General features: G+C 33.7%; 1 protein-coding gene across 3 annotated transcripts in view; it reads right to left on the bottom strand.

The window, feature by feature from the left end:
* The window catches only part of cbr4 (carbonyl reductase 4), a 54,644-nt gene extending 31,345 nt beyond the window's left edge, over positions 1–23,299 (bottom strand). For all 3 annotated transcript variants that reach the window (XM_041040962.1, XM_041040964.1, XM_041040963.1), the window contains exons 1-4: positions 23,174–23,299; positions 22,918–23,066; positions 22,693–22,813; positions 22,433–22,569 (exon numbers count right to left, since the gene is read on the bottom strand). In XM_041040962.1, coding sequence (XP_040896896.1) covers positions 22,433–22,569; positions 22,693–22,813; positions 22,918–23,062 — 403 coding nt within the window. In that variant the 5' untranslated portion in view covers positions 23,063–23,066; positions 23,174–23,299. The remainder of the gene's footprint in view (positions 1–22,432; positions 22,570–22,692; positions 22,814–22,917; positions 23,067–23,173) is intronic.
* Between the last annotated feature and the right edge of the window lie 2,640 nt (positions 23,300–25,939).

The following is a 25,939-nucleotide window of genomic DNA, read 5'->3' as shown; positions in this document are numbered from 1 at the left end:
GTCAAAATTTTTTTCACCTCCAAAAGTCAGAAAAAACGTCATAGTATAGTAAGGCGTCAAAATCGGATAAAAAAAGTCAAAATTTTTTTTCACCTCCAAAAGTCATAAAAAACGTCATAGTATAGTATGGCGTCAAAATCGGACAAAAAAAGTCAAAATTTTTTTCGACCTCCAAAAGTCATAAAAAACGTCATAGTATAGTATGGCGTTTTTTTTCGGGCAAAAAAAGTCAAATTTTTTTTCGACCTCCAAAAGTCATAAAAAACGTCATAGTATAGTAAGGCGTCTTTTTCGGGCCAAAAAAGTCAAAATTTTTTTCGACCTCAAAATATCATAAAAAACGTCATAGTATAGTAAGGCGTCAAAATCGGACAAAAAAAGTCAAAAAAAATTTTCACCTCCAAAAGTCATAAAAAACGTCATAGTATAGTAAGGCGTCAAAATCGTCGAAAAAAAGTCAAAATTTTTTTTCACCTCCAAAAGTCATAAAAAACGTCATAGTATAGTAAGGCGTCAAAATCGTCGAAAAAAAGTCAAAAAAATTTTTCACCTCCAAAAGTCATAAAAAACGTCATAGTATAGTAAGGCGTCAAAATCGGACAAAAAAAGTCAAAAATTTTTTTCACCTCAAAAAGTCATAAAAAACGTCATAGTATAGTATGGCGTTTTTTTCGGGCAAAAAAAGTCAAATTTTTTTCGACCTCCAAAAGTCATAAAAAACGTCATAGTATAGTAAGGCGTTTTTTTCGGGCAAAAAAAGTCAAAATTTTTTTCGACCTCCAAAAGTCATAAAAAACGTCATAGTATAGTAAGGCGTTTTTTTCGGGCAAAAAAAGTCAAAATTTTTTTCGACCTCCAAAAGTCATAAAAAACGTCATAGTATAGTATGGCGTTTTTTTCAGGCAAAAAAAGTCAAAATTTTTTTCGACCTCCAAAAGTCATAAAAAACGTCATAGTATAGTAAGGCGTTTTTTTTCGGGCAAAAAAAGTCAAAAATTTTTTCGACCTCCAAAAGTCATAAAAAACATCATAGTATAGTATGGCGTTTTTATCGGGCAAAAAAAGTCAAAAATTTTTTCGACCTCCAAAAGTCATAAAAAACGTCATAGTATAGTATGGCGTTTTTTTTCGGGCAAAAAAAGTCAAAATTTTTTTAGACCTCAAAATATCATAAAAAACGTCATAGTATAGTATGGCGTTTTTTTCGGGCAAAAAAAGTCAAAATTTTTTTTGACCTCCAAAAGTCACAAAAAACGTCATAGTATAGTATGGTGTTTTTTTCGGGCAAAAAAAGTCATAGTATAGCAAGGCGTTTTTTTCGGGCAAAAAAAGTGAAAATTTTTTTTCGACCTCAAAATATCATAAAAAACGTCATAGTATAGTAAGGCGTCAAAATCGGACAAAAAAAGTCAAAAATTTTTTTCACCTCAAAAAGTCAGAAAAAACGTCATAGTATAGTATGGCGTTTTTTTCGGGCAAAAAAAGTCAAATTTTTTTTCGACCTCCAAAAGTCATAAAAAACGTCAAAGTATAGTATGGCGTTTTTTTCGGGCAAAAAAAGTCAAATTTTTTTTCGACCTCCAAAAGTCATAAAAAACGTCATAGTATAGTATGGCGTTTTTTTCGGGCAAAAAAAGTCAAAATTTTTTTCGACCTCCAAAAGTCAGAAAAAACGTCATAGTTTAGTATGGCGTTTTTTTCGGGCAAAAAAAGTCAAACTTTTTTTCGACCTCCAAAAGTCATAAAAAACGTCATAGTATAGTAAGGCGTCAAAATCGGACAAAAAAAGTCAAAAAATTTTTTCACCTCTAAAAGTCATAAAAAACGTCATAGTATAGTATGGCGTTAAAATCGGACAAAAAAAGTCAAAATTTTTTTCACCTCCAAAAGTCATAAAAAACGTCATAGTATAGTAAGGCGTTTTTTTCGGGCAAAAAAAGTCAAATTTTTTTTCGACCTCCAAAAGTCATAAAAAACGTCATAGTATAGCAAGGCGTTTTTTTCGGGCAAAAAAAGTCACATTTTTTTTCGACCTCCAAAAGTCATAAAAAACGTCATAGTATAGTATGGCGTTTTTTTCGGGCAAAAAAAGTCATAGTATAGTAAGGCGTTTTTTTCGGGCAAAAAAAGTCAAAATTTTCTTCGACCTCCAAAAGTCATAAAAAACGTCATAGTATAGTATGGCGTTTTTTTCGGGCAAAAAAAGTCAAAATTTTTTTCGACCTCCAAAAGTCATAAAAAACGTCATAGTATAGTAAGGCGTTTTTTTCGGGCAAAAAAAGTCAAAATTTTTTTCGACCTCCAAAAGTCAAAATTTTTTTCGACCTCCAAAAGTCAGAAAAAACGTCATAGTATAGTAAGGCGTCAAAATCGTCGAAAAAAAGTCAAAATTTTTTTCACCTCCAAAAGTCAGAAAAAACGTCATAGTATAGTAAGGCGTCAAAATCGGATAAAAAAAGTCAAAATTTTTTTTCACCTCCAAAAGTCATAAAAAACGTCATAGTATAGTATGGCGTCAAAATCGGACAAAAAAAGTCAAAATTTTTTTCGACCTCCAAAAGTCAGAAAAAACGTCATAGTATAGTATGGCGTTTTTTTCGGGCAAAAAAAGTCAAAATTTTTTTCGACCTCCAAAAGTCATAAAAAACGTCATAGTATAGTAAGGCGTCAAAACCGGACAAAAAAAGTCAAAAATTTTTTTCACCTCTAAAAGTCATAAAAAACGTCATAGTATAGTATGGCGTCAAAATCGGACAAAAAAAGTCAAAATTTTTTTTCACCTCCAAAAGTCATAAAAAACGTCATAGTATAGTATGGCGTCAAAATCGGACAAAAAAAGTCAAAATTTTTTTCGACCTCCAAAAGTCAGAAAAAACGTCATAGTATAGTATGGCGTTTTTTTCGGGCAAAAAAAGTCAAAATTTTTTTCGACCTCCAAAAGTCATAAAAAACGTCAGTATAGTAAGGCGTCAAAATCGGACAAAAAAAGTCAAAATTTTTTTCACCTCCAAAAGTCATAAAAAACGTCATAGTATAGTATGGCGTTTTTTTCGGGCAAAAAAAGTCATAGTATAGTAAGGCGTTTTTTTCGGGCAAAAAAAGTCAAATTTTTTTTCGACCTCCAAAAGTCATAAAAAACGTCATATTATAGCAAGGCGTTTTTTTCGGGCAAAAAAAGTCAAACTTTTTTTTGACCTCCAAAAGTCATAAAAAACGTCATAGTATAGTATGGCGTTTTTTTCGGGCAAAAAAAGTCAAAATTTTTTTCGACCTCCAAAAGTCATAAAAAACGTCATAGTATAGTATGGCGTTTTTTTCGGGCAAAAAAAGTCATAGTATAGTAAGGCGTTTTTTTCGGGCAAAAAAAGTCAAAATTTTTTTCGACCTCCAAAAGTCATAAAAAACGTCATAGTATAGTATGGCGTTTTTTTCGGGCAAAAAAAGTCAAAATTTTTTTCGACCTCCAAAAGTCATAAAAAACGTCATAGTATAGTAAGGCGTTTTTTTCGGGCAAAAAAAGTCAAAATTTTTTTCGACCTCCAAAAGTCATAAAAAACGTCATAGTATAGTAAGGCGTCAAAATCGGATAAAAAAAGTCAAAATTTTTTTTCACCTCCAAAAGTCATAAAAAACGTCATAGTATAGTATGGCGTCAAAATCGGACAAAAAAAGTCAAAATTTTTTTCGACCTCCAAAAGTCATAAAAAACGTCATAGTATAGTATGGCGTTTTTTTCGGGCAAAAAAAGTCAAAATTTTTTTCGACCTCCAAAAGTCATAAAAAACGTCATAGTATAGTAAGGCGTCAAAATCGGACAAAAAAAGTCAAAAAATTTTTTCACCTCTAAAAGTCATAAAAAAACGTCATAGTATAGTAAGGCGTCAAAATCGGACAAAAAAAGTCAAAATTTTTTTTCACCTCCAAAAGTCATAAAAAACGTCATAGTATAGTATGGCGTTTTTTTCGGGCAAAAAAAGTCAAAATTTTTTTCGACCTCCAAAAGTCAGAAAAAACGTCATAGTATAGTAAGGCGTTTTTTTCGGGCAAAAAAAGTCAAAATTTTTTTCGACCTCCAAAAGTCATAAAAAACGTCATAGTATAGCATGGCGTTTTTTTCGGGCAAAAAAAGTCATAGTATAGTAAGGCGTTTTTTTCGGGCAAAAAAAGTCACATTTTTTTTCGACCTCCAAAAGTCATAAAAAACGTCATAGTATAGTAAGGCATCAAAATCGTCGAAAAAAAGTCAAAATTTTTTTTCACCTCCAAAAGTCATAAAAAACATCATAGTATAGTAAGGCATCAAAATCGGACAAAAAAAGTCAAAAATTTTTTTCACCTCCAAAAGTCATAAAAAACGTCATAGTATAGTATGGCGTCAAAACCGGACAAAAAAAGTCAAAATTTTTTTCGACCTCCAAAAGTCAGAAAAAACGTCATAGTATAGTATGGCGTTTTTTTCGGGCAAAAAAAGTCAAAATTTTTTTCGACCTCCAAAAGTCATAAAAAACGTCATAGTATAGTAAGGCGTCAAAATCGGACAAAAAAAGTCAAAAAAATTTTTCACCTCAAAATGTAATAAAAAACGTCATAGTATAGTAAGGCGTCAAAATCATCAAAAAAAAGTCACAAATTTTTTTCACCTCAAAAGTCATAAAAAACGTCATAGTATAGTAAAGCGTTTTTTTCGGGCAAAAAAAGTCAAAATTTTTTTCGACCTCCAAAAGTCAGAAAAAACGTCATAGTATAGTAAGGCGTCAAAATCGTCGAAAAAAAGTCAAAATTTTTTTTCACCTCCAAAAGTCATAAAAAACATCATAGTATAGTAAGGCATCAAAATCGGACAAAAAAAGTCAAAAATTTTTTTCACCTCCAAAAGTCATAAAAAACGTCATAGTATAGTATGGCGTCAAAACCGGACAAAAAAAGTCAAAATTTTTTTCGACCTCCAAAAGTCAGAAAAAACGTCATAGTATAGTATGGCGTTTTTTTCGGGCAAAAAAAGTCAAAATTTTTTTCGACCTCCAAAAGTCATAAAAAACGTCATAGTATAGTAAGGCGTCAAAATCGGACAAAAAAAGTCAAAAAAATTTTTCACCTCAAAATGTAATAAAAAACGTCATAGTATAGTAAGGCGTCAAAATCATCAAAAAAAAGTCAAAAATTTTTTTCACCTCAAAAGTCATAAAAAACGTCATAGTATAGTAAAGCGTCAAAATCGTCGAAAAAAAGTCAAAATTTTTTTTCACCTCCAAAAGTCAGAAAAAACGTCATAGTATAGTAAGGCGTCAAAATCGGACAAAAAAAGTCAAAATTTTTTTTCACCTCCAAAAGTCAGAAAAACGTCATAGTATAGTAAGGCGTCAAAATCAGATAAAAAAAGTCAAAAATTTTTTCACCTCTAAAAGTCAGAAAAAACGTCATAGTATAGTAAGGCGTCAAAATCGTCGAAAAAAAGTCCAAAATTTTTTTCACCTCCAAAAGTCATAAAAAACGTCATAGTATAGTATGGCGTTTTTTTCGGGCAAAAAAAGTCAAAATTTTTTTCGACCTCCAAAAGTCATAAAAAACGTCATAGTATAGTAAGGCGTCAAAATCGGACAAAAAAAGTCAAAAATTTTTTTCACCTCAAAAGTCATAAAAAACGTCATAGTATAGTAAAGCGTCAAAATCGTCGAAAAAAAGTCAAAATTTTTTTTCACCTCCAAAAGTCATAAAAAACGTCATAGTATAGTAAGGCGTCAAAATCGTCGAAAAAAAGTCAAAAAAATTTTTCAACTCCAAAAGTCATAAAAAACGTCATAGTATAGTATGGCGTTTTTTTCGGGCAAAAAAAGTCAAAATTTTTTTCGACCTCCAAAAGTCATAAAAAATGTCATAGTATAGTAAGGCGTTTTTTTCGTCCTAAAAAAAGTCAAAATTTTTTTCGACCACAAAATATCATAAAAAACGTCATAGTATAGTAAGGCGTTTTTTTCGGGCAAAAAAAGTCAAAATTTTTTTCGACCTCCAAAAGTCATAAAAAACGTCATAGTATAGTATGGCGTTTTTTTCGGGCAAAAAAAGTCAAAAATTTTTTCGACCTCAAAATATCATAAAAAACGTCATAGTATAGTAAGGCGTCAAAATCGGACAAAAAAAGTCAAAATTTTTTTCACCTCCAAAAGTCAGAAAAAACGTCATAGTATAGTAAGGCGTCAAAATCGGACAAAAAAAGTCAAAATTTTTTTCACCTCCAAAAGTCAGAAAAAACGTCATAGTATAGTAAGGCGTCAAAATCGGATAAAAAAAGTCAAAATTTTTTTTCACCTCCAAAAGTCATAAAAAACGTCATAGTATAGTATGGCGTCAAAATCGGACAAAAAAAGTCAAAATTTTTTTCGACCTCCAAAAGTCATAAAAAACGTCATAGTATAGTATGGCGTTTTTTTCGGGCAAAAAAAGTCAAATTTTTTTTCGACCTCCAAAAGTCATAAAAAACGTCATAGTATAGTAAGGCGTCTTTTTCGGGCCAAAAAAGTCAAAATTTTTTTCGACCTCAAAATATCATAAAAAACGTCATAGTATAGTAAGGCGTCAAAATCGGACAAAAAAAGTCAAAAAAAATTTTCACCTCCAAAAGTCATAAAAAACGTCATAGTATAGTAAGGCGTCAAAATCGTCGAAAAAAAGTCAAAATTTTTTTTCACCTCCAAAAGTCATAAAAAACGTCATAGTATAGTAAGGCGTCAAAATCGTCGAAAAAAAGTCAAAAAAATTTTTCACCTCCAAAAGTCATAAAAAACGTCATAGTATAGTAAGGCGTCAAAATCGGACAAAAAAAGTCAAAAATTTTTTTCACCTCAAAAAGTCATAAAAAACGTCATAGTATAGTATGGCGTTTTTTTCGGGCAAAAAAAGTCAAATTTTTTTCGACCTCCAAAAGTCATAAAAAACGTCATAGTATAGTAAGGCGTTTTTTTCGGGCAAAAAAAGTCAAAATTTTTTTCGACCTCCAAAAGTCATAAAAAACGTCATAGTATAGTAAGGCGTTTTTTTCGGGCAAAAAAAGTCAAAATTTTTTTCGACCTCCAAAAGTCATAAAAAACGTCATAGTATAGTATGGCGTTTTTTTCAGGCAAAAAAAGTCAAAATTTTTTTCGACCTCCAAAAGTCATAAAAAACGTCATAGTATAGTAAGGCGTTTTTTTTCGGGCAAAAAAAGTCAAAAATTTTTTCGACCTCCAAAAGTCATAAAAAACATCATAGTATAGTATGGCGTTTTTATCGGGCAAAAAAAGTCAAAAATTTTTTCGACCTCCAAAAGTCATAAAAAACGTCATAGTATAGTATGGCGTTTTTTTCGGGCAAAAAAAGTCAAAATTTTTTTAGACCTCAAAATATCATAAAAAACGTCATAGTATAGTATGGCGTTTTTTTCGGGCAAAAAAAGTCAAAATTTTTTTTGACCTCCAAAAGTCACAAAAAACGTCATAGTATAGTATGGTGTTTTTTTCGGGCAAAAAAAGTCATAGTATAGCAAGGCGTTTTTTTCGGGCAAAAAAAGTGAAAATTTTTTTTCGACCTCAAAATATCATAAAAAACGTCATAGTATAGTAAGGCGTCAAAATCGGACAAAAAAAGTCAAAAATTTTTTTCACCTCAAAAAGTCAGAAAAAACGTCATAGTATAGTATGGCGTTTTTTTCGGGCAAAAAAAGTCAAATTTTTTTTCGACCTCCAAAAGTCATAAAAAACGTCAAAGTATAGTATGGCGTTTTTTTCGGGCAAAAAAAGTCAAATTTTTTTTCGACCTCCAAAAGTCATAAAAAACGTCATAGTATAGTATGGCGTTTTTTTCGGGCAAAAAAAGTCAAAATTTTTTTCGACCTCCAAAAGTCAGAAAAAACGTCATAGTTTAGTATGGCGTTTTTTTCGGGCAAAAAAAGTCAAACTTTTTTTCGACCTCCAAAAGTCATAAAAAACGTCATAGTATAGTAAGGCGTCAAAATCGGACAAAAAAAGTCAAAAAATTTTTTCACCTCTAAAAGTCATAAAAAACGTCATAGTATAGTATGGCGTTAAAATCGGACAAAAAAAGTCAAAATTTTTTTCACCTCCAAAAGTCATAAAAAACGTCATAGTATAGTAAGGCGTTTTTTTCGGGCAAAAAAAGTCAAATTTTTTTTCGACCTCCAAAAGTCATAAAAAACGTCATAGTATAGCAAGGCGTTTTTTTCGGGCAAAAAAAGTCACATTTTTTTTCGACCTCCAAAAGTCATAAAAAACGTCATAGTATAGTATGGCGTTTTTTTCGGGCAAAAAAAGTCATAGTATAGTAAGGCGTTTTTTTCGGGCAAAAAAAGTCACATTTTTTTTCGACCTCCAAAAGTCATAAAAAACGTCATAGTATAGTATGGCGTTTTTTTCGGGCAAAAAAAGTCATAGTATAGTAAGGCGTTTTTTTCGGGCAAAAAAAGTCAAAATTTTTTTCGACCTCCAAAAGTCATAAAAAACGTCATAGTATAGTATGGCGTTTTTTTCGGGCAAAAAAAGTCAAATTTTTTTTCGACCTCCAAAAGTCATAAAAAACGTCATAGTATAGTAAGGCGTCTTTTTCGGGCCAAAAAAGTCAAAATTTTTTTCGACCTCAAAATATCATAAAAAACGTCATAGTATAGTAAGGCGTCAAAATCGGACAAAAAAAGTCAACAAAAATTTTCACCTCCAAAAGTCATAAAAAACGTCATAGTATAGTAAGGCGTCAAAATCGTCGAAAAAAAGTCAAAATTTTTTTTCACCTCCAAAAGTCATAAAAAACGTCATAGTATAGTAAGGCGTCAAAATCGTCGAAAAAAAGTCAAAAAAATTTTTCACCTCCAAAAGTCATAAAAAACGTCATAGTATAGTAAGGCGTCAAAATCGGACAAAAAAAGTCAAAAATTTTTTTCACCTCAAAAAGTCATAAAAAACGTCATAGTATAGTATGGCGTTTTTTTCGGGCAAAAAAAGTCAAATTTTTTTCGACCTCCAAAAGTCATAAAAAACGTCATAGTATAGTAAGGCGTTTTTTTCGGGCAAAAAAAGTCAAAATTTTTTTCGACCTCCAAAAGTCATAAAAAACGTCATAGTATAGTAAGGCGTTTTTTTCGGGCAAAAAAAGTCAAAATTTTTTTCGACCTCCAAAAGTCATAAAAAACGTCATAGTATAGTATGGCGTTTTTTTCGGGCAAAAAAAGTCAAAATTTTTTTCGACCTCCAAAAGTCATAAAAAACGTCATAGTATAGTATGGCGTTTTTTTCGGGCAAAAAAAGTCAAAATTTTTTTTGACCTCCAAAAGTCACAAAAAACGTCATAGTATAGTATGGTGTTTTTTTCGGGCAAAAAAAGTCATAGTATAGCAAGGCGTTTTTTTCGGGCAAAAAAAGTGAAAATTTTTTTTCGACCTCAAAATATCATAAAAAACGTCATAGTATAGTAAGGCGTCAAAATCGGACAAAAAAAGTCAAAAATTTTTTTCACCTCAAAAAGTCATAAAAAACGTCATAGTATAGTATGGCGTTTTTTTCGGGCAAAAAAAGTCAAATTTTTTTTCGACCTCCAAAAGTCATAAAAAACGTCAAAGTATAGTATGGCGTTTTTTTCGGGCAAAAAAAGTCAAATTTTTTTTCGACCTCCAAAAGTCATAAAAAACGTCATAGTATAGTATGGCGTTTTTTTCGGGCAAAAAAAGTCAAAATTTTTTTCGACCTCCAAAAGTCAGAAAAAACGTCATAGTTTAGTATGGCGTTTTTTTTTCGGGCAAAAAAAGTCAAACTTTTTTTCGACCTCCAAAAGTCATAAAAAACGTCATAGTATAGTAAGGCGTCAAAATCGGACAAAAAAAGTCAAAAAATTTTTTCACCTCTAAAAGTCATAAAAAACGTCATAGTATAGTATGGCGTTAAAATCGGACAAAAAAAGTCAAAATTTTTTTCACCTCCAAAAGTCATAAAAAACGTCATAGTATAGTAAGGCGTTTTTTTTCGGGCAAAAAAAGTCAAATTTTTTTTCGACCTCCAAAAGTCATAAAAAACGTCATAGTATAGCAAGGCGTTTTTTTCGGGCAAAAAAAGTCACATTTTTTTTCGACCTCCAAAAGTCATAAAAAACGTCATAGTATAGTATGGCGTTTTTTTCGGGCAAAAAAAGTCATAGTATAGTAAGGCGTTTTTTTCGGGCAAAAAAAGTCAAAATTTTCTTCGACCTCCAAAAGTCATAAAAAACGTCATAGTATAGTATGGCGTTTTTTTCGGGCAAAAAAAGTCAAAATTTTTTTCGACCTCCAAAAGTCATAAAAAACGTCATAGTATAGTAAGGCGTTTTTTTCGGGCAAAAAAAGTCAAAATTTTTTTCGACCTCCAAAAGTCAAAATTTTTTTCGACCTCCAAAAGTCAGAAAAAACGTCATAGTATAGTAAGGCGTCAAAATCGTCGAAAAAAAGTCAAAATTTTTTTCACCTCCAAAAGTCAGAAAAAACGTCATAGTATAGTAAGGCGTCAAAATCGGATAAAAAAAGTCAAAATTTTTTTTCACCTCCAAAAGTCATAAAAAACGTCATAGTATAGTATGGCGTCAAAATCGGACAAAAAAAGTCAAAATTTTTTTCGACCTCCAAAAGTCAGAAAAAACGTCATAGTATAGTATGGCGTTTTTTTCGGGCAAAAAAAGTCAAAATTTTTTTCGACCTCCAAAAGTCATAAAAAACGTCATAGTATAGTAAGGCGTCAAAATCGGACAAAAAAAGTCAAAAATTTTTTTCACCTCTAAAAGTCATAAAAAACGTCATAGTATAGTATGGCGTCAAAATCGGACAAAAAAAGTCAAAATTTTTTTTCACCTCCAAAAGTCATAAAAAACGTCATAGTATAGTATGGCGTCAAAATCGGACAAAAAAAGTCAAAATTTTTTTCGACCTCCAAAAGTCAGAAAAAACGTCATAGTATAGTATGGCGTTTTTTTCGGGCAAAAAAAGTCAAAATTTTTTTCGACCTCCAAAAGTCATAAAAAACGTCAGTATAGTAAGGCGTCAAAATCGGACAAAAAAAGTCAAAATTTTTTTCACCTCCAAAAGTCAGAAAAAACGTCATAGTATAGTATGGCGTTTTTTTCGGGCAAAAAAAGTCATAGTATAGTAAGGCGTTTTTTTCGGGCAAAAAAAGTCAAATTTTTTTTCGACCTCCAAAAGTCATAAAAAACGTCATATTATAGCAAGGCGTTTTTTTCGGGCAAAAAAAGTCAAAATTTTTTTCGACCTCCAAAAGTCATAAAAAACGTCATAGTATAGTATGGCGTTTTTTTCGGGCAAAAAAAGTCATAGTATAGTAAGGCGTTTTTTTCGGGCAAAAAAAGTCAAAATTTTTTTCGACCTCCAAAAGTCATAAAAAACGTCATAGTATAGTATGGCGTTTTTTTCGGGCAAAAAAAGTCAAAATTTTTTTCGACCTCCAAAAGTCATAAAAAACGTCATAGTATAGTAAGGCGTTTTTTTCGGGCAAAAAAAGTCAAAATTTTTTTCGACCTCCAAAAGTCATAAAAAACGTCATAGTATAGTAAGGCGTCAAAATCGGATAAAAAAAGTCAAAATTTTTTTTCACCTCCAAAAGTCATAAAAAACGTCATAGTATAGTATGGCGTCAAAATCGGACAAAAAAAGTCAAAATTTTTTTCGACCTCCAAAAGTCATAAAAAACGTCATAGTATAGTAAAGCGTTTTTTTCGGGCAAAAAAAGTCAAAATTTTTTTCGACCTCCAAAAGTCATAAAAAACGTCAGTATAGTAAGGCGTCAAAATCGGACAAAAAAAGTCAAAAATTTTTTTCACCTCTAAAAGTCATAAAAAACGTCATAGTATAGTATGGCGTCAAAATCGGACAAAAAAAGTCAAAATTTTTTTTCACCTCCAAAAGTCATAAAAAACGTCATAGTATAGTATGGCGTCAAAATCGGACAAAAAAAGTCAAAATTTTTTTCGACCTCCAAAAGTCAGAAAAAACGTCATAGTATAGTATGGCGTTTTTTTCGGGCAAAAAAAGTCAAAATTTTTTTCGACCTCCAAAAGTCATAAAAAACGTCAGTATAGTAAGGCGTCAAAATCGGACAAAAAAAGTCAAAATTTTTTTCACCTCCAAAAGTCAGAAAAAACGTCATAGTATAGTATGGCGTTTTTTTCGGGCAAAAAAAGTAATAGTATAGTAAGGCGTTTTTTTCGGGCAAAAAAAGTCAAATTTTTTTTCGACCTCCAAAAGTCATAAAAAACGTCATAGCAAGGCGTTTTTTTCGGGCAAAAAAAGTCAAACTTTTTTTTGACCTCCAAAAGTCATAAAAAACGTCATAGTATAGTATGGCGTTTTTTTCGGGCAAAAAAAGTCAAAATTTTTTTCGACCTCCAAAAGTCATAAAAAACGTCATAGTATAGTATGGCGTTTTTTTCGGGCAAAAAAAGTCATAGTATAGTAAGGCGTTTTTTTCGGGCAAAAAAAGTCAAAATTTTTTTCGACCTCCAAAAGTCATAAAAAACGTCATAGTATAGTATGGCGTTTTTTTCGGGCAAAAAAAGTCAAAATTTTTTTCGACCTCCAAAAGTCATAAAAAACGTCATAGTATAGTAAGGCGTTTTTTTCGGGCAAAAAAAGTCAAAATTTTTTTCGACCTCCAAAAGTCATAAAAAACGTCATAGTATAGTAAGGCGTCAAAATCGGATAAAAAAAGTCAAAATTTTTTTTCACCTCCAAAAGTCATAAAAAACGTCATAGTATAGTATGGCGTCAAAATCGGACAAAAAAAGTCAAAATTTTTTTCGACCTCCAAAAGTCATAAAAAACGTCATAGTATAGTATGGCGTTTTTTTCGGGCAAAAAAAGTCAAAATTTTTTTCGACCTACAAAAGTCATAAAAAACGTCATAGTATAGTAAGGCGTCAAAATCGGACAAAAAAAGTCAAAAAATTTTTTCACCTCTAAAAGTCATAAAAAAACGTCATAGTATAGTAAGGCGTCAAAATCGGACAAAAAAAGTCAAAATTTTTTTTCACCTCCAAAAGTCATAAAAAACGTCATAGTATAGTATGGCGTTTTTTTCGGGCAAAAAAAGTCAAAATTTTTTTCGACCTCCAAAAGTCAGAAAAAACGTCATAGTATAGTAAGGCGTTTTTTTCGGGCAAAAAAAGTCAAAATTTTTTTCGACCTCCAAAAGTCATAAAAAACGTCATAGTATAGTAAAGCGTTTTTTTCGGGCAAAAAAAGTCAAAATTTTTTTCGACCTCCAAAAGTCAGAAAAAACGTCATAGTATAGTAAGGCGTCAAAATCGTCGAAAAAAAGTCAAATTTTTTTTCACCTCCAAAAGTCAGAAAAAACGTCATAGTATAGTAAGGCGTCAAAATCGGATAAAAAAAGTCAAATTTTTTTTCGACCTCCAAAAGTCATAAAAAACGTCATAGTATAGTATGGCGTTTTTTTCGGGCAAAAAAAGTCAAAATTTTTTTCGACCTCCAAAAGTCATAAAAAACGTCATAGTATAGTAAAGCGTTTTTTTCGGGCAAAAAAAGTCAAAATTTTTTTCGACCTCCAAAAGTCAGAAAAAACGTCATAGTATAGTAAGGCGTCAAAATCGTCGAAAAAAAGTCAAAATTTTTTTCACCTCCAAAAGTCAGAAAAAACGTCATAGTATAGTAAGGCGTCAAAATCGGATAAAAAAAGTCAAAATTCTTTTTCACCTCCAAAAGTCATAAAAAACGTCATAGTATAGTATGGCGTCAAAATCGTCGAAAAAAAGTCAAAATTTTTTTCGACCTCCAAAAGTCATAAAAAACGTCATAGTATAGTATGGCGTTTTTTTCGGGCAAAAAAAGTCAAAATTTTTTTCGACCTCCAAAAGTCAGAAAAAACGTCATAGTATAGTAAGGCGTCAAAATCGGACAAAAAAAGTCAAAAATTTTTTTCACCTCTAAAAGTCATAAAAAACGTCATAGTATAGTATGGCGTCAAAATCGGACAAAAAAAGTCAAAAATTTTTTTCACCTCCAAAAGTCATAAAAAACGTCATAGTATAGTATGGCGTCAAAATCGGACAAAAAAAGTCAAAATTTTTTTCGACCTCCAAAAGTCATAAAAAACGTCATAGTATAGTATGGCGTTTTTTTCGGGCAAAAAAAGTCAAAATTTTTTTCGACCTCCAAAAGTCATAAAAAACGTCATAGTATAGTAAGGCGTCAAAATCGGACAAAAAAAGTCAAAAATTTTTTTCACCTCTAAAAGTCATAAAAAACGTCATAGTATAGTATGGCGTCAAAATCGGACAAAAAAAGTCAAAATTTTTTTCACCTCCAAAAGTCATAAAAAACGTCATAGTATAGTATGGCGTCAAAATCGGACAAAAAAAGTCAAAATTTTTTTCGACCTCCAAAAGTCATAAAAAACGTCATAGTATAGTATGGCGTTTTTTTCGGGCAAAAAAAGTCAAAATTTTTTTCGACCTCCAAAAGTCATAAAAAACGTCATAGTATAGTAAGGCGTCAAAATCGGACAAAAAAAGTCAAAAAATTTTTTCACCTCTAAAAGTCATAAAAAACGTCATAGTATAGTATGGCGTCAAAATCGGACAAAAAAAGTCAAAATTTTTTTCGACCTCCAAAAGTCATAAAAAACGTCATAGTATAGTATGGCGTTTTTTTCGGGCAAAAAAAGTCAAAATTTTTTTCGACCTCCAAAAGTCAGAAAAAACGTCATAGTATAGTATGGCGTTTTTTTCGGGCAAAAAAAGTCAAACTTTTTTTCGACCTCCAAAAGTCATAAAAAACGTCATAGTATAGTATGGCGTTTTTTTCGGGCAAAAAAAGTCAAATTTTTTTTCGACCTCCAAAAGTCACAAAAAACGTCATAGTATAGCATGGCGTTTTTTTCGGGCAAAAAAAGTCATAGTATAGTAAGGCGTTTTTTTCGGGCAAAAAAAGTCACATTTTTTTTCGACCTCCAAAAGTCATAAAAAACGTCATAGTATAGTAAGGCATCAAAATCGTCGAAAAAAAGTCAAATTTTTTTTTCACCTCCAAAAGTCATAAAAAACGTCATAGTATAGTAAAGCGTTTTTTTCGGGCAAAAAAAGTCAAAATTTTTTTCGACCTCCAAAAGTCAGAAAAAACGTCATAGTATAGTAAGGCGTCAAAATCGGACAAAAAAAGTCAAAAAAATTTTTCACCTCAAAATGTCATAAAAAACGTCATAGTATAGTAAGGCGTCAAAATCATCAAAAAAAAAGTCAAAAATTTTTTTCACCTCAAAAGTCATAAAAAACGTCATAGTATAGTAAAGCGTCAAAATCGTCGAAAAAAAGTCAAAATTTTTTTTCACCTCCAAAAGTCAGAAAAAACGTCATAGTATAGTAAGGCGTCAAAATCGGACAAAAAAAGTCAAAATTTTTTTTCACCTCCAAAAGTCAGAAAAACGTCATAGTATAGTAAGGCGTCAAAATCAGATAAAAAAAGTCAAAAATTTTTTCACCTCCAAAAGTCAGAAAAAACGTCATAGTATAGTAAGGCGTCAAAATCGTCGAAAAAAAGTCCAAAATTTTTTTCACCTCCAAAAGTCATAAAAAACGTCATAGTATAGTATGGCGTTTTTTTCGGGCAAAAAAAGTCAAAATTTTTTTCGACCTCCAAAAGTCATAAAAAACGTCATAGTATAGTAAGGCGTCAAAATCGGACAAAAAAAGTCAAAAATTTTTTTCACCTCAAAAGTCATAAAAAACGTCATAGTATAGTAAAGCGTCAAAATCGTCGAAAAAAAGTCAAAATTTTTTTTCACCTCCAAAAGTCAGAAAAAACGTCATAGTATAGTAAGGCGTCAAAATCGGACAAAAAAAGTCAAAATTTTTTTTCACCTCCAAAAGTCAGAAAAACGTCATAGTATAGTAAGGCGTCAAAATCAGATAAAAAAAGTCAAAAAATTTTTCACCTCCAAAAGTCAGAAAAAACGTCATAGTATAGTAAGGCGTCAAAATCGTCGAAAAAAAGTCCAAAATTTTTTTCACCTCCAAAAGTCATAAAAAACGTCATAGTATAGTATGGCGTTTTTTTCGGGCAAAAAAAGTCAAAATTTTTTTCGACCTCCAAAAGTCATAAAAAACGTCATAGTATAGTAAGGCGTCAAAATCGGACAAAAAAAGTCAAAAAATTTTTTCACCTCTAAAAGTCATAAAAAACGTCATAGTATAGTAAGGCGTCAAAATCGGACGAAAAAAGTCAAAAAAATTTTTCACCTCAAAATGTCATAAAAAACGTCATAGTATAGTAAGGCGTCAAAATCATCAAAAAAAAGTCAAAAAATTTTTTCACCTCAAAAGTCATAAAAAACGTCATAGTATAGTAAAGCGTCAAAATCGTCGAAAAAAAGTCAAAATTTTTTTTCACCTCCAAAAGTCATAAAAAACGTCATAGTATAGTAAGGCGTCAAAATCGTCGAAAAATAGTCAAAATTTTTTTTCACCTCCAAAAGTCAGAAAAAACGTCATAGTATAGTAAGGCGTCAAAATCGGACAAAAAAAGTCAAAAATTTTTTTCACCTCCAAAAGTCATAAAAAACGTCATAGTATAGTAAGGCCTCAAAATCGTCGAAAAAAAAGTCAAAAATTTTTTTCATCTCCAAAAGTCATAAAAAACGTCATAGTATAGTAAGGCGTCAAAATCGGACAAAAAAAGTCAAAAAATTTTTCAACTCCAAAAGTCAGAAAAAACGTCATAGTATAGTAAGGCGTCAAAATCGGACCAAAAAAGTCAAAAATTTTTTCACCTCCAAAAGTCAGAAAAAACATCATAGTATAGTAAGGCGTCAAAATCGGACAAAAAAAGTCAAAAAATTTTTTCACCTCAAAATGTCATAAAAAACGTCATAGTATAGTAAGGCGTCAAAATCGGACAAAAAAAGTCAAAAAAATGTTTCACCTCAAAATGTCATAAAAAACGTCATAGTATAGTAAGGCGTCAAAATCGGACAAAAAAAGTCAAAAAAAATTTTCACCTCCAAAAGTCATAAAAAACGTCATAGCATAGTAAGGCGTCAAAATCGGACAAAAAAAGTCAAAAATTTTTTTCACTTCCAAAAGTCATAAAAAACGTCATAGCATAGTAAGGCGTCAAAATCGTCGAAAAAAACTCAAAAATTTTTTTCACCTCCAAAAGTCATAAAAAACGTCATAGTATAGTAAGGCGTCAAAATCGGACAAAAAAAGTCAAAAAAAATTTTCACCTCCAAAAGTCATAAAAAACGTCATAGCATAGTAAGGCATCAAAATCGGACAAAAAAAGTCAAAAATTTTTTTCACCTCCAAAAGTCAGAAAAAACGTCATAGTATAGTAAGGCGTCAAAATCGGACAAAAAAAGTCAAAAATTTTTTTCACCTCCAAAAGTCATAAAAAACGTCATAGTATAGTAAGGCCTCAAAATCGTCGAAAAAAAAGTCAAAAATTTTTTTCATCTCCAAAAGTCATAAAAAACGTCATAGTATAGTAAGGCGTCAAAATCGGACAAAAAAAGTCAAAAAATTTTTCAACTCCAAAAGTCAGAAAAAACGTCATAGTATAGTAAGGCGTCAAAATCGGACCAAAAAAGTCAAAAATTTTTTCACCTCCAAAAGTCAGAAAAAACATCATAGTATAGTAAGGCGTCAAAATCGGACAAAAAAAGTCAAAAAATTTTTTCACCTCAAAATGTCATAAAAAACGTCATAGTATAGTAAGGCGTCAAAATCGGACAAAAAAAGTCAAAAAAATGTTTCACCTCAAAATGTCATAAAAAACGTCATAGTATAGTAAGGCGTCAAAATCGGACAAAAAAAGTCAAAAAAAATTTTCACCTCCAAAAGTCATAAAAAACGTCATAGCATAGTAAGGCGTCAAAATCGGACAAAAAAAGTCAAAAATTTTTTTCACTTCCAAAAGTCATAAAAAACGTCATAGCATAGTAAGGCGTCAAAATCGTCGAAAAAAACTCAAAAATTTTTTTCACCTCCAAAAGTCATAAAAAACGTCATAGTATAGTAAGGCGTCAAAATCGGACAAAAAAAGTCAAAAAAAATTTTCACCTCCAAAAGTCATAAAAAACGTCATAGCATAGTAAGGCATCAAAATCGGACAAAAAAAGTCAAAAATTTTTTTCACCTCCAAAAGTCAGAAAAAATGTCATAGCATAGTAAGGCGTCAAAATCGGACAAAAAAAGTCAAAAAATTTTTTCACCTCCAAAAGTCAGAAAAAACGTCATAGTATAGTAAGGCGTCAAAATCGTCGAAAAAAACTCAAAAATTTTTTTCACCTCCAAAAGTCATAAAAAACGTCATAGTATAGTAAGGCGTCAAAATTGGACCAAAAAAGTCAAAAAAATTTTCACCTCCAAAAGTCAGAAAAAACGTCATAGTATAGTAAGGCGTCAAAATCGGACAAAAAAAGTCAAAAAAAATTTTTCACCTCCAAAAGTCCTAAAAAACGTCATAGTATAGTAAGGCGTCAAAATCGTCGAAAAAACGTCAAAAAATTTTTTCACCTCCAAAAGTCAGAAAAAACGTCATAGTATAGTAAGGCGTCAAAATCGGACCAAAAAAGTCAAAAAAATTTTCACCTCCAAAAGTCAGAAAAAATGTCATAGTATAGTAAGGTGTCAAAATCGGACAAAAAAAGTCAAAAAATTTTTTCACCTCAAAATGTCATAAAAAACGTCATAGTATAGTAAGGCGTCAAAATCGGACAAAAAAAGTCAAAAGTTGGCAAATGCTTTTGCCAACTTGGTAACACTTTAGAATAACGATCCCTTATAAGCCATTTATAAGCTATTAGTAGATATTAGTTGATAGTTAACTAATCATGAACTAAACACTTATTTATTTGTAAAAAATTATTAAAACATTTATTACTTGTTACAAGATATTTATAAGCTATTAGTAGATATATAACCAATCATGAATAAACCATTTATATCCATTTTTAAGTTATTATAAAACCATTTAAAACTAAAGTTGTACAGCATTTATATATGATTTAGACTTTATTAAAAAATGCTGTGTCAGCATTGTACATGATGTATTCATCATCAACTAATTTTCAGAATGATCAACCTTTTTAGTAAATTATTGGTGAAATAGTGTAGATGTGTTAAAAAACTACTGTACCACCATTTGTTAATTCATGTTTAACAGATGATTTGTACGTATTCAAATAAAAATCTATAAATGATTTGCAGATGTTTTTATGTCCTTTAATCTAAAGTGAAGACTACTCATTATTTGCAAATGTCTGTTAATGTTTATAAATGATTTGTGGACCTTTTACTCACCTCTTATGAACAATCTGACTTTAATAAATACAGATATAAAGCAATTACTAACTTGTCCTTTCATGTTGAAACAAATGATCTGTTAGACATTCATAAAACATCTATAAATCAGTTGCAGATGTTCTTATGTCCCTTAATCTAAAGTTAAACATATTCATCATTAACAAATATCTAATAATGTTTGCTAAAGATTTGTAGACTTTTTCATCACATGTAATAAATTTTGTAGACAATTTTGGGATCCATCCTTCCTTGTGACATCAGTGACAGAATTAGGAGTACAGAGTATAAGAGTATAAAACATTTTATTAAAACAAGCACAGCAACCAATGTGCTATGAAACAACATATAGCAATAACAATGAAGTGCTTTTCAACAGCCCTCACATTCAAAACACTGTTAATACAGATTAAAATTGTTTGTTCTGCCAACAGGGCCTCCGTTGGTTTGGTCAAGTTCTTTATTTTTTTTGGATTGTGCATCATCTTTTTCCTTGGCCTGTGTGCGCAATTTCTTGGCCGACAGCACAGCTGTGGGAGACGGTGGCGTTGTTACCTGAAACCACAAAGATAGGACCAGTGGCAGCTAGTTAACCAAAACTGATAGTTACCATAACATTGTGTTATAACTTGGGATGGGAATTGGTAAAATGTTACAGATTCTTGATTTATGTGAGAAAAACCTCCAAAAATCAGCCAGTTTGAATAAGACAGCTGGATGCCTGCTGACCTGATAGAAGGTCAACAGGTTGCAGTATCTCAATTCATATAACTAACTGTGTTTACATGGACATCTTTTTGTCAATACAATTTTAATCATTCTAATTTAAAAAAGTTGTCCATGAAAACGGGGTTATTGATAGAAAATGTAGCAGCTAGCTCGCTAGAGCGGTCTACTACTGATTCTCAACCTGAGCTGTTAAAATGCCTGTTTGGCCAGTATATTGAGAGAGCTGACACAAGGGAAAAAACTACCAAAAACACCACAAACCGATTAAATGGTCCAATGATTGTGTTGACCCATTTTTTTTAATGAATACCTAACAAATCATCTGTTAAACATGAATAAACAAATGGTGGTACAGAGGGTTTTTTTAACACATCTACACTATTTCACCAATAATTTACTAATAAGGTTGATCATATTGAAAATTAGTTGATGAATAAATCATATATATAAACAATGTTGACAAAGCATTTTTAATAATGTCTAAATCATATATAAATGTTGTACAACTTTAGTTATAAATGGTTTTATAAATTTACAAATGTATATAAGTGTTTTGTTCATGATTAGTTAATTATCTACAAATAGCTTATAAATGTCTTATAAGGGATCGTTATTCTAAAGTGTTACCGATAACTTATTCATCAATGTCTTCTGAACCATGACAAAAATTTTAAATGTATCAGATTATGTCCTCTCCTCTCTCCCGCTCATCTCCCCAGAGATGCACAGCAGTATACAGCAACAGAAAAGACATGGGCCCCTCCCAGCAGGGGGCGCTATGAGTGTATCATCAAATGAGCATATAAATCAGTTGAGAGTTTGAAGGTCATCCTGACTAAAGTTTGTTCAACATTGGATGAAGTATGTGGGAGATATAGGCACAAATACATCCATTTCCTGTGTATTGGCGAAGGGTCAAGTTCGTGGCAGCGCCACAGGTAGACCGTGTAACCCACAACAAAACTTTTGATAACTTTTTGTCCTTAATGCCTTCAGATTCAACAGACAAAATTTCAGCCCGATTGGACCAATCCCCTAGGACAAGTTCGTTAAAGTACAGCCAGTCCGAAATGCCAAATGGTGGCATTTTTCCAAAATGGCGGACTTCCTGTCATCGTAGAATTTTCTTCCAATAGACTTTTTTCTTGTATTGAAGAGATCTATCAGTGCACCAAATTTCATGTCTGTAGGCCTCACGGGGGCTGAGTTCACACTCCAGGGGGCGCTGCTGAGCTAAGTGACCACGCCCAATTGTGCTAAAACGGTGCCCTGTGGCAAGACTTGTAGGGAATTATAGATTTCAAGGCAAAATATTAGCCAGAATGGATGATAAGTGGGAAAAATCCAAAATCCTCATTTTCACAAATCGGAGGGTGACTTTGTGGTGGTGCTCCGCCCACATCGTGTAACGTATAGAAAAGCTTTGGATCATTTTTGGACAATAGTGTCTTAAGAGCAACATGACAAGATTTCAGCTCCATCCGATGATTTCCCCAGGCGGAGTTAATTAAAGAAACTTTTTCATCCACATTGGATGAAGTATGTGTGAGGTACAGCCACAAATACATCCATTTCCTGTGTGTTGGCGAAGGGTAATTTTCGTGGCGGCACCATGGGCAGACCGTGTAACCCACATCAAAACATTTGAAAACTTTTTGTCCCTAGTGCCTTCTGAGCAATCTGACCAAAATTCAGCGCAATCGGACAAGGAGGAGTTTGGCGGGAGTACGGCAAGTGCGAAAGGTAAAATGGTGGTCTTTCCAAAATGGCCGACTTCCTGTACATCATGGAATTTTTCTCCAAGAGGCTTTTTTTCTCATCTCGACGTGATGTATCTGTGTCCCGTAGGTCCATAGATCCGTAGGTCTTACGGTGCAGAGCCGTTTGGCCGCGCCCCGTCGCACGGACAGTGTCAACCAAGAATTTTCGTCAGGGGACAATTTTGGGCAAAGTTTGGTGACTTTTTGAGCACGTTCAGGGGGTCAAATTAGCCGACAAAGAGGCGGAAGAAAAATAAAAGAGGAGAATAATAATAACCCCTTCAGTTACAATAGGGCTTCGCACAATTTTCGTGATCGGGCCCTAATAATTCCTTCAGATACAATAGGGCTCTCGCACGTTTTTCGTGCTCAGGCCCTAAAAATATTCATGCCGTGCATGCAATACAACCAAAACCAATAAAGCCAAAAGCGTGACGTTTTACATATGGATGCACGCGGCCCACAGGCCGTAGTTTGCCCAGGTCTGATCTACAGGGACCCTAACCCCAAAGCAACACTTCAGAAGTGAAGTGAATCTAAAGAAAGTGCTGATATACGTTGCCACCCAGTGACCAAACTGTAAAACATACTGCATGCAGAGCAGTCGTTACCTATATTAACAATGGCAGCTCCCTGAGTGTGCAGCATGCTGCGCAGTGCCGCCCTGCAGGTCAGCATGGTGCCCAACAAGTTGGTGTGAAGCACAGCCACCATGTCCTCCGGCTGAGTCCTCAGTAACAAGGCGTCCCTGAACAGAGACATGATTTCGAAAGTGGTCTCAGACTTCTGGGCCTAAGTGTGTATCCCCTCAGTTATACTTTTACAGATACAGACAGGTATGAGCAGAGCCATGGCCCAGGTGTCTACTCACCTGTTGACGCCAGCTGCATTCACCAGATAAGAAATGTTTCCACAGGTTTTTTTAATTGTGTCAAAGGTTTTCTGCACCTCCTGCTCTTTGGAGACATCACAGCTAAAAGCCACATGGTCACCTGGAGACAAGATACAGAAGGTGTGTGAATAGGTTAATAGTTATAAAGACCACAGTCTGTGTGTATGTATATATCTGTCTGTGTGTGTGTACGCAGCACTCCACCTCCATGCAGAGATGCCACAGTGGCCCGGGCAGCACCTTCGTCCCTGGAGACAACAGCTAACCTGCAGCCCCTCTCTGCCAGCAGGCGGGACACGGCCTTCCCAATGCCCCTGGAGCCCCCACACACCACGGCCAGCCTGGACATGACCCTACAGGAAGGACCACAGAGCAGAACAGAACAGGTAGGGCTATCATCAGTTTTACAGCCACATAACTGAGTTTTTATAGATTATTCATGCAGTTATCTGTTACCTACCTGATTTTTTTCACTGCTGGTTTCCGTCGAACAAACGGTCTTCGTCTTTAAATAAGTTTATTTGCCGATAAACGGCTCACTGTCAGAGGAGCTGGTTCTCACGGGCGCCGCCATGTTGGTTTTCAGAGTTGATGTGTTACTCGTCTTTGGTCGATAGGTGGCGCAGCGGGCACACAGTACGGCGCAGGACCGACCGGACTTTTTCCATCAGTGTTTGTGTCTTCGGGATTTGCTGTTGTTGTGAAAACACAAAACACAACAGGAAGTAACGCGTTAATGTTCGTCAGTGAATGTTACCGGTTTATTTAAACTGCCTGGTAAAGAAAAGCCCCAGTGACACTTTTACACACAACTTCCATCTAATTGTTTTGGCTCTGAAATAATGAGTTAACTAACAAATGACAGGAAAAGATCACAACGTTTGTTTTTGTGTCGCTGTTGTTGGAAGTGTGTACTTTATCAGTAACACAGTATTCCTACGGTGTCTTTTCACCATGTAAGCCATCATCTGCTGCAGTATTTGAGTAAGAATACATTTACTTCACAGGAGTAATTACAGTTCTCTCTGAGTTATACTGTCAACTTTTGAGAGGATTTCTATTCACACTGACACACAGTCGGGCTGCTCTACTGAAATAGCACAAACATTATTAATTGCAGTCATTCACTCTCCTCTTCGCTTCATGAATCATTGTTCCCCGTGGAAATACATCTCTGTAGAAAAGCCCGACCGAAGAGTGAGTAATGTTGAGAGTGGGTGGCCTCGGCCTGCACCTGGACCGTCCATCAGACGGAGACATTCTGCGGGATTGATGTGCTGAGGTTTAATCACGTCCACAACCTGTGCTGGAGTGGACCCGAGACTCTGAGCGCTGTAAATCACAAACATGCTGCAGCAGAAAAACACTACAACTGCGAGCAGCGTTACTACTCTTTACGCCAGTGTTCATTAATATGAACTGTGTTTGTCTGTGAGTCGGAGAGCGAGAGGCAGGACTTGATTTGTATTCGGCTCATCTTCCAGAACACCGAGACATTATTCCACTCGTTCACACCTTTGTGATCCAGTGATACTTGCCAGCAGAGCCGTATTTTGCTCTCCCAGGCACGAAGACATGAATGCGCGCAGGCGTGTGCACACACTCACAAACGCTCACACACACACAAGATATAAATATGGCTCTTTAACCCTGTGCATGCATGTACACACACTCAGACACACAATATTTCCTTTGTACCACTGCAACAGATCCTCAGATAAACTGAGTACTTAATGTTTCCTGCCGATTCTCTGGAAGTACCATCTTTGATTTAGGGACTATTTTTAGAAGCTGTCACAGCTGGGGGTTTTTTTTTAATGATGGTACATCTTTTTCCTAAAAAACCTGGTCAGCTATCAAAGAACAGTAAGAGGTTGATGAATGACACTCCATTCATCAAGAGACCTGCAGTGACTGACACACCCTGAGCTCAAACATTATCAAGAAATTCTTACCCTGAGACTGAGTTTCTGGTCTGTACACACCCTTTGCAGCAGTGTTTGACCCACACTCAGTGCACAGAGCTTTTCTTAAAAATCATAAATTTAAAGACGCGCATGTCATTCAACTCTTCACCCTCCACATTTCACCGGTTCAGAGCCGAGTGACCAGAGAACAGGAAACAAATGTCATTAAAACGGACAGAATAGGTTAAAAAAAATCCATATTCCTGGCAAAATAAATGCACTCATTTTTATTATTCCCACTCAGTATGGTCTCATGCTCCCCCACTGGAATAACTTATTTCCATGGTAACCCATCCTCTGCAGGGAACAGTGCGCAGCACAATGACCTCTCTGGGTGCTTGTCAGTTCCTGTCAGTGTTTCCGTGCTGAACACTGGGAAGGCTCACCTCTCTCTCTGCAGCACTCTGCTCTGCTGAGTCACAGGAGAATGTCCTCTCCAGCAAGAACCTTTCATTCCCAGAGACACTAATGACCACATGTAATGTGACTTACCCCAAAACATTTAATTAGGAACAACTGTCTTTTTTTAATTTTTTTTTTTACTGTGGTAACTTCTCACAAGTGCGTATACTTTCTCAAAACCTGTTTACCTTTGGTCTACTAATGAGGAAAGAGGAGGCAAGGTGAGGACACAAGTCCTGTCAGTGGTGGTATATGTCTCTGATTCTGTTCCAGTTTAGACAGTTTGGCCCTGGCAGCAAGTGGCCAACATAACACAAGGTCACTGGAGAAAACAGAGAGGAAAAGGAACACTGGATTATTGTCATGAAACAGTGACTAAGCCCGAGGAAAGTATGGAAACCATTAGCTTTTATTGTTATAGAGATTTTTACAAAATGTGCTATTCCCTCAAATACTTCAGAATGTTTTTCACATAATAGACTTGTGCCAAATAAGTTGATTTCAGTTTCACCATTTTTCAGACATACAACAGACTAACTACAGACAAAAAAAAAAAAAATCAAGTAAGTCACCTTGGCATGAGGAAAATCAGTTAAGTTGCCTTATGTTCCAATAAATGAAAATATAGCAGAGTAACTGTTACAAGAAATGCTTCATGTTTCGAGTCTGAAACTGTGCAGCCTGTGCATGAAAGACAAGGACCAGAAGTCAATATGATTAGAAGTGTTATGAGCAGATGTGCATATGTGTTGCAGTAAGTCTGATGTGTGTATTAAAGGCTTACCAGTGAAATGAAAAGACACTCGGAGGAGCGGTTTTAGCACAGAGCCTGAGGTTGGTGTGGTGATCGCCAAGAC

Source organism: Toxotes jaculatrix, chromosome 6, assembly GCF_017976425.1.
Source record: "Toxotes jaculatrix isolate fToxJac2 chromosome 6, fToxJac2.pri, whole genome shotgun sequence".
In the NCBI taxonomy this organism is placed as follows: domain Eukaryota; kingdom Metazoa; phylum Chordata; class Actinopteri; family Toxotidae; genus Toxotes; species Toxotes jaculatrix.
The sequence above is the reverse complement of the archived record's forward strand: the minus strand, read 5'-3'. Positions and strand labels throughout refer to the sequence as shown.